A 13,269-nucleotide genomic window follows, 5' to 3' on the forward strand; every position below is an offset into this window, starting at 1 on the left:
ACACACCTGAGTTTATAAGGATGAGAGGGGATCTGATTGAGACGTATAAAATTATTAACGGATTGGGCACTGTGGAGGCAGGAATCATGTTTCCGCTGATGGGTGAGCCCAGAACCAGAGGACACAGTTTAAAAATAAGGGGTAAGCCATTTAGAACAGAGTTGAGAAGAAACTTCTTCACCCAGAGAGTAGTGGCTATATGGAATGCTGTGCCCCAGAAGGCAGTGGAGACCAAGTCTCTGGATACTTTCAAGAAAGAAATCGATAGAGCTCTTCAAGATAGTGGAATCAAGGGTTATGGGGATAAGGCAGGAACAGGATACTGATTATGGCTGATCAGCTATGACCATAATGAATGGTGGTGCTGGCTCGAAGGGCCGAATAGCCTACTCCTGCACTTATTGTCTATTGAGAGTTGACTGCTGAGTGGTAGGAGAAAGTGAGGTCTGCAGATGCTGGAGATCAGAGTTGAGAGTGTGTTGCTGGAAACGCACGGCAGGTCAGGCAGCATCCAAGGAGCAGGAGCTGAGTGGTACTTGGCCAGATTAGATTTAGATCAGTCAGCCCAGTTGGCTGGATAGTTGGTTTGCAGTGCAGAGTGATGGTAACCTTATGGGTCAATTCTCACACTGGCTGAGGCTACCATGAAGTTCTTTACCTTCTGAACCCCACACCTCACCTGGTTAAATTCATCACCACTTCTCTCTCTCGCTGTCTCTCTCTGATGAGAGACACCCCAATAATCCTCTGGGACCATGGCAATTTTACCTTTTAAACAGAATTTACTGAAAATGTTTTCTGTCCATTTCAAACCTGGATGTATCTAGTGATATTACGTCAAATTTAATCTGTTATTAATTTTTTATCTTTGAATATCTGAGAACAGAATTATAAGTTTGTTTTGATATCTGATGAAATAATTTATTCTTTTACCAAGTTGAAACTGCCTTCTCTCAGTGTAACCTATTCCTTACACATTTTAGAAAAGAGTTGTCAAAGTATTGACGCTGGAAGAAGCCATTCAAGTTATTCAAATTTCTGAGCGTGCTCGACAGGGACGGCTACGGGCCAAGTTTATGCTGGAAATCCGAATGCAAGAGGAAAAGGATAGATTATCTAAATATCGAGCAGCAATCACACTGGCTCCTGAAATAGCAGCTACTCGGATCCAAAAGGTTTTTAATATCATATAATCTTGATTTAAGAGAAGAACATAAGCATAAGGATTAAGAATGAGAAAATGATGATTAATAGGCAACTTGTCAAATATAATTGGCATTACAATAATATTATTGGGATGAAGGCTATCTCAGGTCCAAAATAATTTATAATATTTAGTTTTGGTATCCTGGAAAGTTGGTAAAAATCCCAATTTCTTCAATTTATGATCACCACACAAAGAAAAAATCACTATATGTCAGCAATAAAACTTTGTTCAATTTCTGTGTCATGACTTTAGGTTAAACAAATCCATCATACACATTATGGTGAGGTAAAAGTTTTGTTTTTAGCAAATTATTTTCATTTGTCTCTTTGGACTGAAGAATGTTACTAATGTAAAATAATAAACTGCAACTTAATTATTGACTTTTATTTAGCATATGCATTTATCATTTATGTTTGTACTTAAAACTTGAAAAGGCCGCACTCGGTCAAATTCATAGTTACGTTTCTATTTCTATCATGTAAGAAAACCACCTGAAAATCATTCCTTTCTACACAGAAGCTGTTCGCAGTAACTTTATTTGATTTTGTAGGTGTGGCGTGGATATACTGGGAGGAAAATAGCAAAGAAAGAACGTGCAGAAGAAATGATATTTATTGAAATGGTGAGTCCTAGTGATGCAATTAACAAGTAAGCATTGTCAAGCTGATATTGAGGTGAATTGCCAGTCAGTTGATTAATTAACCTGAAATGGGGTCTTGGGAAAAGATTAGGTTGCAATTCTCCAAAATAGCATGATGCTTTTGAACTCTGAGCTACAATAAAACACAGTCTGAAACCATCCAACAACTCTCTCTCTTCATCTGCTGGGATAAATATGTAAGGTTAACTGTAGGTGGAATGATCTATAAATTCCAGTGGTATTTGAAATCCGTGCCATTCTGAGAGAGGGAGTCAAATGCTGGATATGGGCAGAAGATAACTAAGATTACTTTCTTTATGCTTCTAATATTTGCAGACCCTAAATCTAATGTCAACTGCTTCCACAAAATTTTCACCAGAATTCCCCGCGGAGCTTTACTTGCATTACCAATAGAAATTCTGCTAACAATTCTCCTCATGTGAATAAACAAGAAGTGAAACGTAACAATGATCTTGTAAATAGATTAAGTAAATTAACCAAGTAACTAAATTAAGGGCTAAATCTAACCAAAATTTTAATTGGTAATTTATTATCTTGTTTAATCCCCACTTGAACCTTCTAAAGCTGAAATAATTAAGAAGCAGAATTAACAAAGGCTATAAAAACATTTCCAACAGCTACTACATATTATGCATTCCATAAGGAATGACTTACTTGCAGTATTCTGGCTTTCCATGGATCTATATAAGAGAAAGTGAAAGCTTTTTTTTGAAAACCTTGTCAAGCCATTCATACATTTCAACAGCCTCTGAATTTTTGCCTTCCTTACAATTAGTTTGGCTTACGGCAAGGGGTAAAGGGGAAACCTGTCAGTGATTTCAGGGTTTCCTGCATTCTGCTGGGCCCCCAACTCCAGGTTCCAGCAGGTCAGATGCCACACAAATAATTAGATGATAACCCTGGGTTTATTACCTGTCTCTGGAGTCATGCAAATCTTAATTTAGTTCCCATTTTTTGCTCAGTAAAAATTAAACCAGTCTGAAACATTGAAAATTTCATAATATTGTTAGTCAATTATCTTTTTGTTAGTACCAGTTTAAAATTCATATTGAGAGTAGGGAATCTGTATCAGAAACAACTATTTTGATAAGGGCAGATTGGTCAGAGTATCGAGTACAGGAGTTGGGATGTCATGTTGCTGCTGTACAAGACATTGGTTCAGCCACTTTTGGAATACTACGTTCAATTCTGGTCTCCCTGCTATAGGAAAGATGTTATTAAACTTGAAATGGTTCAGAAAAGATTTACAAGGATGTTGCCATGATTGGAGTGTTTGAGCTATAGGGAGAACTAACTGGCTGGGGCTATTTTCCCTGGACCATCAGATGCTGAGGGGTTACTGAAAGATGTTTATAAAGTCATGAGAGCCATGGATGGGCTGAATAGCCAAGATCTTTTTTGCAGGGTAGGGGAGTCCAAAACTAGAGGGCATACGTTTAAGGTGAGAGGGGAAAGATTTACAAGGAACCCAGGGGGCAATGTTTTCATGCAGAACATACTGCCAAAGGAAGCAGTGGAGGTGGGTACAATTGTGACATTTAAAAGACATCTGAAGGAGATAAGCCAACCCATATGGTTGATCAAAGAAGTTAAGGATAGTATTAACTTGGAAAAAAAATACAATATGGTGAGCCAGAGGAGCAGGAAAGTTTTAAAAACCAACCAAAGTAAACAGATGGAAAAAAAACTTTGAGCGTTAACTGGCAAGTATTATAAAAATAGATAGTAAGAGCTTTATATATAAAAAGAGAGAGAACAAAGTGAATATCAGGCCTTTGGAGAACAGGCTGGGGAGATAATAATGAGGAACCAGGAGCTGGCAGAAGAATTGGTTAATTGCTTTGCATCAGTTTTCAGAGTACAAAACATTAATAGCAATCCAGAAGCACTAAGTAACGAAGGGTGTAAAGGGGAATAAACAAATGTGATAACTATCACCAGAGAAAACTACCAGGGAAACTAATTGGGCTTAAGGCTGATAAGTATCCTGAAGCTGACGGGTTGCAGCCTACAATATTAAAGGAAGTAGTTACAGTGATAGTGGATGCAAAGATAGTGATCTTCCAAGAATTCTTAGAATAAGTCCCAGAGCATTGGAAAATTACCAGTTTAATACCCTTATTCAAATCAGAGGAAGACAAAAAATGGGCAACTCTTGGCTAATTAGTTTACTATCATTGTGAAAATTATTGACTCTATCATGAAAGATGTAATTGTTGAACAATTAAAAATATGTAACATAATCAAACTGAATCAGTATGGCTTCACGAATGGGGCATCATGCTTGACCAAATTTATTAGAATTTTTTAAGTTAACAAACTTGATTGATGAAGGGGAGCTATTACATTTAATATATTTGGATTTAAAAGGCATTCGATAAGGTACTACACACAAGCCTTCTCAATGAGGTAAGAGCTCATGGTGTTGGGTTGGATAGGGGATTGGCCAACTCATGAAGTTGGGATAAGGAGTGCATTTCAGGATGGAAATCTGCAACTAACAGTGCCATTGGGATCAATGCTGGTGCCAATATTACTTACAATATGTCCTAATGATTTGGGTGAAGAAAGTGAATATAATGTTGCCAGGTTTGTAATGAAACAAAAATAGATGCAAGGGCAAGTGGTGACGTTGATACAAAAATCCTACAGAGGAATATAAGCATGTTGAGTGAGGAGGCAAAAACTTGGCAGATGGAATATAAAATGAGAAATGTGACATTATATAGTTTGATTAGATTAGATTAGATTAGATTACTTACAGTGTGGAAACAGGCCCTTCGGCCCAACAAGTCCACACCGACCCGCCGAAGCGTAACCCACCCATACCCCTACATTTACCCAACACTACGGGCAATTTAGCATGGCCAATTCACCTGACTTGCACATCTTTGGAGTGTGGGAGGAAACCGGAGCACCCGGAGGAAACCCACGCAGACACGGGGAGAATGTGCAAACTCCACACAGTCAGTCGCCTGAGGCGGGAATTGAACCCGGGTCTCTGGCGCTGCGAGGCAGCAGTGCTAACCACTATGCCACCGTGCCGTTTGACAGAAATAATAGAAGAGCTGAATATAATTTAAATGGAGAGAGTCTGCATATAATTGCATTGTAGAGAGATTTGGGAGTTGTCATGTATAAATCACAAAAAGCCACCAAATTGTCCAGCAGGTAATTACAAAGTCAAATGGACTATTGGCTTTTATTTCACAAGGAATAGAGTACAGGTCATTCTGCTATAGTGCGTGTTTTGTTAACGCAAATTCGCTGTAACGCAGTTGATGAATTGGGGGCTCTGTTTCTAAAGTGTGATTTTTTAAAATGTGTTTTGGCTTTAACACGATTACATTGACAACACTTTAGGTCCTGTGTCTGAAGAGCAATTTTTCTATAATGCGGGGTTGCACAAGAATGCAACCATCGCGTTATAGAAGAACTACCTGTATAAAAATAGGGAAATCATGCTAAATCAATGCAAGGCACTAGCTGAAATACACCTAATAATAGATATAAGAATGTATCAGCTAAAAGATTTGCTAATGTTGGAGGTAATTCAGAGAAGGTTCGCCAGGTTGAATCTGGGTATGGAGTGATTTTCTCATGAGGAGGGGTTCATTAGGTTGGATCTGTATTCATTGGAGTTTTTAAGAATGAGCGGTAACCTTGTTGAAACTTAGAAGACACTTACGACTTGGGAGGATGTTGGAAATGTTTCAATTAAACAAATTCCAAATTCTGTCAGAGGTTTCGGCCCAAAACGTTGACTTTTCTGCTCCTTGGATGCTGTCTGACCTGCTATACTTTTCCAGCTTCACATCTATTGACTCCAAATTCTGTCAGACTTCCGTAAGAACATATGCAAATAGTGGAGTGTGTCAAGTATAGATGCTGTTCAAATAGCACCATATTGCTACCACATTTCCAATCCCAAGCCTAATAAAGGTTTGACAAACTAAAAAACCTCCTGGAAAGATGCTCGCTATTTAAGTAGGTGGTAACCAAACCTCTTTACAAATGGCCCCATTGCATGCATCTTTTGCTTTGGGAGGTTAGGCTGGGATCATGTTGTTCTGTCTACCTGGTATCACATTGGAATTGGCCTCCATGTTGGACAGTGCTTGAACATACTTGTTAGAAAGTTCTCCTCAGTTCTCTCAGACATTACCTCAGTTGTTTTAGAAACGGTTGGGACTGTGAAGCCTTTTCCCTATCCACTCCCATGCCCCCTCTATTGCCCCTCCATTCTCCAATGTCATCTTTTTGCCCCATGACAATTGCAGGCTGTTCATTTCCACTCACCAAGGAAGCTGTATGCACAAAACCATTGTCAAAATGGGGACCCTGCTGAGCTCATCAATTTGAGAGTTGTGGTGCAATCAAGTATTCGGAATGAGACCATTTGAGAGCTGTTTCAATGGGGACAAATAGCCAGACATCTGTGCTCATACTGAATGCTTGGCAAAGCTCCAAGTGGGTTTGCACAGCATGGGTTCTGTTTTAACAGGTGGAAGTGGAGTGTTTTCTTTGAATGATTGATGTCTTTATGAGGCTTTTATAAGTCATTCTTTCTTATTCTGTTTTGTCAATGTCTGCATATTTATTTGGACAAGCTTAAGATGTGTGAAGTGAGGGAAAGCTGATGTTGTTGATTCTACTAATGTCTGACACATTTATAATATTGCAAATTTCTGATTTCTTTTTTCACTACTTTTCTCTACTTGTCATTGGTAATAAATGGTGCATTGGTCTGCGCTGGCTGCATACGAGATGTATTGTCATGGAGTGGCTATGAAAGGGATATAGAATGTGCCACGGAATGTATAGAAAGAGCTTGCGGAACATGAAGGGGCTATTTTTATGTTTCAAATGGCCCCTGAATCCAGACTGTGATTAGTTTTTTTTTCCTGGGGGATCATGAATCATGAGCCATCAGAAGCTGTCCCAGCATTACAGTGGAGCCGGCCAGGATAAGGATGCAGGTCGACTATCAGGACCCTTCTCTAGTGCTGGTGAGGAATGGGTCGGGCATGAATCTCAGAAGTGGGTTGTGTCACCATTTTAAAGTATCTTCCTAGTCTGCGCCTCTAAAATAATACAAAGACCTGCAGATGCTGGAGATATGAAATGAAATTGCTGGCTAAACTCAGGTCTGGCAGCATCTGTGTGAAGAACTCTTTAAGTCTGGTGACTCTTCAACAGAAATTCAGATATTCTATGTGCGATAGGAAAAGTGGTTTGCTTGTAACCTCTCAACATCATTGATTGTCAATGAACTGCCGTGCCCTCCCATCCCAACAACATGACCATTCAGTCCATAAGTAAATTATACAGTTATAAATGACTGTAAAATGCCAACAATTGATTGTACTTTTCTGTCTGTGCCTACATTTTGTTTCATTATTGCTTTGCTTGAGATGACCTGGGCAGCTGCAGTCTGCTGGACTGAGACCTTGCCGAGAGGTGCTGGTACAGCTTCTTTGCTCTAGTCTATTGGAGGCTGTGGGGCTCACTGGCAGAAGGGATGAGAAATAGTGACTCACTCTTTGTGCACTCAGATGTCAGTAAGTCAATTTATAGGTGCCCCTCCTCCATTTCAGTGTAATGGCTCTTCTCTGCTTCCCAGACATACATGAGGGATATCATCCAAACTATCATCCATACTCCATTAATGTACTGAAATAACTGCACAGAGGCCAGTATACTGTGGCTGGGTCACCCTTTATTTACGTGGGCACAGTACACTGGCTGTGGCCAGCCAGCTCGGAGTTAGTCTCTGAATCCCCTGTTTACATCTGTCAGCTTGGGCTCTCTGATTGGCCCAGGTTAACAGCTCCAGTTAAGAATCTTATAGTCAATAAGATCCACATGGTTCCAATCATGACACAAATACATCTATTTGGTGGAGAATATTCTAGACTTCCTTCTAGATTTATCAATCTCCTCCGATTAGTGAATGGCATTTCCAGTCTGAAGCAGGTTTGGAATAAGCATCACCATATTGGGAGCTGTACAAACTGCGCAGGTTGCACGCCTGCAGGATCAGGACCAATATCATTGTAGAAGCATTCACTAGTACAGGGGGTGAGGGATTAAACTAGAGTGGCAGTTAAACGTGAACTTGAGTAGGGCGACAAAGATAGAAATGAAAGGTAGAAAAATAGAAAGCGATGATATAATTGCAATTATAGAGAAAGTAACCACCCCAACACACACAAACAAAGCTGCATCAGGACACTATTCAAAAGGGCCACAACACACTGCAGTACACCAGAACTGCAAAAAGAAGAGGAGGAACACCTATACAAGGTATTCGCCAAAAACGGATACCCGCACAACTTCATCAACAGATGCCTAAGAGAAAGACCACGGAACGAGGACATACCACAACCAAAAGGACTAGCCACACTACCATACATCAGGAGCATCTCGGAACTGACAGCCAGACTACTGCGACCCCTAGGACTCATAACGGCACACAGACCAACAGCCACGCTCAGACAACAACTCACCAGAACGAAGGACCCGATACCCAACATGAGCAAAACTAATGTAGTGTACAAAATACCATGCAAGGACTGCACAAAACACTATATAGGACAAACAGGAAGACAGCTAACAATCCGCATACATGAACATCAACTAGCCATGAAACGACACGACCAGCTATCCTTAGTAGCCACACACGCAGACAACAAGCAACATGAATTCGACTGGGACAACACTACTATCATAGGGCAAGCCAGACAGAGAACAGCCAGGGAATTCCTAGAGGCATGGCATTCATCCACAAACTCCATCAACAAACACATCGACCTGGACCCAATATACCAACCACTACAGCGGACAGCTGAAACTGACAACCCGAAGCGGCAGGGACAGACCACTATAAACACCGGAGGAAACATCAAAGAAGCGCTTCGCAGGAGGCTCCCAAGCACTGATGATGTCGCCTAGCCAGGGGACGAAACGTTTGCAACAAAAACTTCCAGCTCGGCGAACAGAACCACAGCATTATAGAGACTTGGCTGTGGGGTGATTAATGGAGGGAAGTGAACAGCCAAGGGTATTCAATCTTTAGGAAGGTCAGAAATAGGTAGTGGGATGATGTTGTTAATTGAAAGATTAACTCAGTTCAGTCATGATAAATGAATTGGCTCAGGAAATCTAGATGTGAACTCCATCTGGGTGGATTTATAATGTAAGAAGGAGTAGAAAACTTCTTAAAATGAAAACATTAGATAGCTTAAACCCTTAATTTAGTTGCTTGGTTAATTTAGTTCATTTATTTTCAAGATTATTGCTCATTTTCACTTATTTACTTGTAAGAGGAGAATTATTAGCTGAATTTGGAATGGTGATGCAAGTTTTACTGAAAAAGCTGCACATTTTTGAACAAAACTGGCGGCACGGTGGCTCAGTGGTTAGCACTGCTGCCTCACAGCGCTAGAGATCGGGTTCAATTCCCGCCTCAGGCACGTTCTCCCTGTGTCTGCGTGGATTTCCTCCGGGTGCTTCAGTTTCCTCCCACAGTCCAAAAATGTGCAGCCATGCTAAATTGCCCATAATGTTACGTGAAGGGGTAAATGTAGGGGAATGCGTCTGGGTGGGTTATGCTTCGGCGGGTCGGTGTAGACTTGTTGGGCCGAAGGGCCTGTTTCCACACTACAAGTAATCTAATCTAAGAATTCTAGTGGAGTGGATAGGAAAACTTCGTGGAAGCAGTTGACATTAGATTTAAGGTCTGTAAATGTTAAAAGCATTAAGAAAGTAATCTTACTTGAGTTCTGTCTATATCTAGCATTTGACTCCCTCTCTCAGAATGGCACAGATTTCAAACAGCATTGGAATTTATAGGTCATTACATCAACAGTTAAATGTATGTATTTAGCCAAGCAGATAAAGAGAGAGAGGTGGTTTCAGCCAGTGTTTATTGCAGTGTTTAGAGTTCAAAAGCAATTTATTTTAGAGACTTGCAACCTAATCTTTTCCTGAGACCCAATTACCAAAATTACGACAAATGTTTTATTAACCAGCACCTATGCAATCAGGAGTGATCAAATATTCCAGTTGATCAAGAGATCCACATAATTAATGTAAAAACACTGACCAAGTAATATATATGTAATGCAGTATGTATATACATCACTGATATATTTTATTTACAGCATAAATCACTTAAATAATAATGTAACTTTACCTTAAGTAAAATTTACTGGCAGAGAGCTTTCTCATTTGCATCCTCAGCTGACTACTAGGACATTGTGGAGATCGTGACAATACAGTAAACCTCCAATACTTCAGGTATATTATTTTCGCTAGTTCATAAGGTGCCATTTTTCAGATGAGACATTAAACCAATGCGCTGTCTAGCATCTCAGGAGAATGTTAAGGATCTCATGGCTTTTTTCAAAAGGAGTAATCCTTGATGTGCTGGCCAATATTTATCCCTTAGTCAATTGCACAAATGGTCAGTATCACATGTTTATTTGTGGGAGATTCCTGTATGCAAATTGGTTGCCACTCTTCTGATATTTACACTTTCTGAGTTAATTTTGTATTAGTTGTAAATCTTTGGGATGTTCTTTGGTCCTTGAAGGAGTCATATCCTGCATACAATTTTAGGAAGTGGGACTGTGAAGAGAACAACAGTGTGATTTTCAATAAATTTTTAAATGCTTTAGTCACATACAGCAAAGTATCTAAGTGTTCACTATTCCCGTGGAAGTTTTAAGTCCCAACTTAGATTAATGGCTACTTACTTGGCAACATGGTTTTCCTTCTGGGGACCCCTCAATTCTCAGTAATGAGTGAAGGGAATGAGGTAACATTTAAGAAGGATGAGACCAACCAGATTGTACACATGTATACAATTATACATAGGGCCCACAGATATTAATGAATTTTGAAGAATGTTACAAGCTGGGGTTACTATTGGGTGGTGGTGCTGGCCTACTGATGACAAAATGAGATGAGTCTGATTATAGTACCCAGATCTAATTGGCTAATTTATTCTACATAGGTGGTCAGTGGGAAATAGCAGAAAATCATGATCAGTCGCGAGAAGAGTCGTGATTGAAAGGAGGAGGGGACTGTCCCTGATGGAGGACTCTTAGGCTGTTTTTTCAGAATTCATAGCAGTACCCCTGCCTACGCTGACTCCAAACAGAAAGTATTGATACCTGTTTGTGACTCTTTGTTTTATCCTGGCCCTCTCCTTTTCTGTCATCACCTGGCAGAAAAGCCATGAGATAATAGTTGTATAAGGAAGGAAGTGAGCACAAGATGGTAGAGATCCTGTCAGACTCCTAATGAAAATGTCTTATACTGTCTTCCGCAGGTGGTGAAATTGAGTTGTGAGGATAAAATCCAGCATCCCTTTCAATCTATTTAGTTTAGAAAGTGTGCAGAGCAGTCTTCATTGGTATTAAATTGTGAAAATTAGTGATTTTAGATGAGGAACATGTTAGGTGGATTGGCCATGCTAAATTATCCTGTAGTGTCCAGGGAGGTGCAGGCTAGTTGGATTAACCATGTTAAATGTGAGATTACAGGTATAGGGTTGGGAGGTGGGTTGTGTCTGGGTGAGGTACTGTTTGGAGGTTCGGTGAAGACACAATGACCTCTATCTGCACTGTAGGGATTTTATGATTCTGTCAAGCAAGCTGAGTGCTCCTTTTCAGTCAAACAATAATGAAAGTGGTTGGAAAAGTTGAGCCATTGTTATTAACATTTCCCTGGATTGTGTTCAGTGCTCAGTGTTGGTTCATCAACTGTACCTTTTTTTCTTTGTAGAAGTTGCATGTTTAAAGGTGCTGTCAAAAAATACTTGGCGAGTTACCGCAGTGCATCTTGTGGGTTACACCCACAGTGCTGGTGCTGTACCTAGGTGCTGGTATTTAGCGGTAGGGAGCAAATATTTATGTTTAGCGTTTGAATGCTGTTGAATCTGTACTGGCAATATTTAGAATCGAAAGATTGTACTTATCAGAATAAGCCAAAAACGATGGATGTATTTTCCCCAAAGTCCTATAGTCTGATAGATACCTTATGATAAAAAAAGACTATGGAGGGATGCCAAACTTCGTGCCATAAATTTAAGATAGTCATGAATAAATGCAATTGGAAATTCAGGAGAAAAGTTACTTCCTACAGAGTGGAGCTTGTTGCCACTAGCAATAGTTGAGGCAACTAGCAAAGATATACTTAAAGAAAAGTTAAATAAGTACAACAACATAATAGAAAGAAATGTTTGGTATAATTAGTTGAAGAAAGTGGGAAGGGGCTTGTGTGGAACATAAATTCTGCCAAAGATCAGTGGGTCACGTGGTGCGTTTTGGTCTGTAGATACTGTCTACACAGTAGACCATGCTAAAATCTAAGAAACGTCATCTCCAGATATTTTCAGGTTTAGTAATTATGCTAGAACTGGGAGGAACTGCAGGCAGGATTGAAATCTCCCCAGGAGTAGCAAAGAAACATCCACATTGTTTTTTCCAGCAGATGGTAAATTACTGTGAGAATTGTAAATGAATTTCCTTTTGCTAGCCTCAAATTAATCCTGCATGTTTCTCAACAGTTACTCAATAATGATTGACAGGGGAGTGGAAACAAGTTGACTATAATTCTGATAGCTATGTTATGGTGTGGAGTTTTTTTTAAAAAAGTGTTTCCAAGCACTCTCCACTGACAAGTACTCCATGTGGTATTATATTGAGCCTTAGAGATCAGGGACAGGCTGGATTTGGTTCATGACCTTTTGAAAAGGAAGTTGATTTTGGGCTCAGCTGCATTACTTTATTTGGCTTTAGTACTGTTGGGCTGGATAGTTTAGAAATCAGTGCTTGATTGCTATCAATTGACAAGTAATAGAAACTTTGTGCATGAAGGCTGGGTGAGGGTAAAATTGGCTTCATTTGGGAATCCCATGGTGGCTGAATCAATGTGTAATCTCACATGCAAAGAATGAAAACACACTCCAGTGATAGCCAATGTTGTCAAAACACCTGTGTGGCATAAAACTGAAAGTAATGGAACAGGAAAATAACCAATACAAAATGCCTTGGCTGAACAAAAATGTAGAATTCTTTGAGCTGTAAAGAGGTTTTGGTTTAGAAATTTCATAGTCCTACACCTAATTTTCAGATACTAAAGGGGCGCCTCCTGTTTTGTTTGAAGACCGCGATTGAGACTGCCACCATGATTTGATCTATCTTTATGGATACACGCCATAGGTGATCATTCATTATCAGTTCGGTTTTATGTGAGATTTAGGCATCTGGGTTTTATTTTCCTAAACTATTGAGAGACTTTCTCCAAGGTTGTATTGACCCACTTTGAATGCAATCTATCACTGCCTCTACCTTACCTTAGAGTGACTAGTTTCTGACTTTCTGGAGTTCCA

General features: G+C 39.8%; 1 protein-coding gene across 5 annotated transcripts in view; it reads left to right on the top strand.

Annotated features, from left to right (window-relative positions):
- drc11 (dynein regulatory complex subunit 11) overlaps window positions 1-13,269 on the top strand; it is a 164,865-nt gene that overhangs the window by 31,099 nt on the left and 120,497 nt on the right. For all 5 annotated transcript variants that reach the window (XR_015757595.1, XM_087988764.1, XM_043693070.2 and 2 more), the window contains exons 4-5: window positions 984-1,175; window positions 1,758-1,829. Coding sequence is in view for 4 of the 5 variants with exons in the window: in XM_087988764.1 (XP_087844890.1) it covers window positions 984-1,175; window positions 1,758-1,829 (264 nt within the window). In the remaining variant the exon portion in view is untranslated. The remainder of the gene's footprint in view (window positions 1-983; window positions 1,176-1,757; window positions 1,830-13,269) is intronic.

Source organism: Chiloscyllium plagiosum, unplaced genomic scaffold (genome assembly GCF_037043375.1).
Source record: "Chiloscyllium plagiosum isolate Xiang-an unplaced genomic scaffold, Cpla_swu_hap1 HiC_scaffold_7, whole genome shotgun sequence".
Taxonomy (NCBI): Eukaryota; Metazoa; Chordata; class Chondrichthyes; order Orectolobiformes; family Hemiscylliidae; genus Chiloscyllium; species Chiloscyllium plagiosum.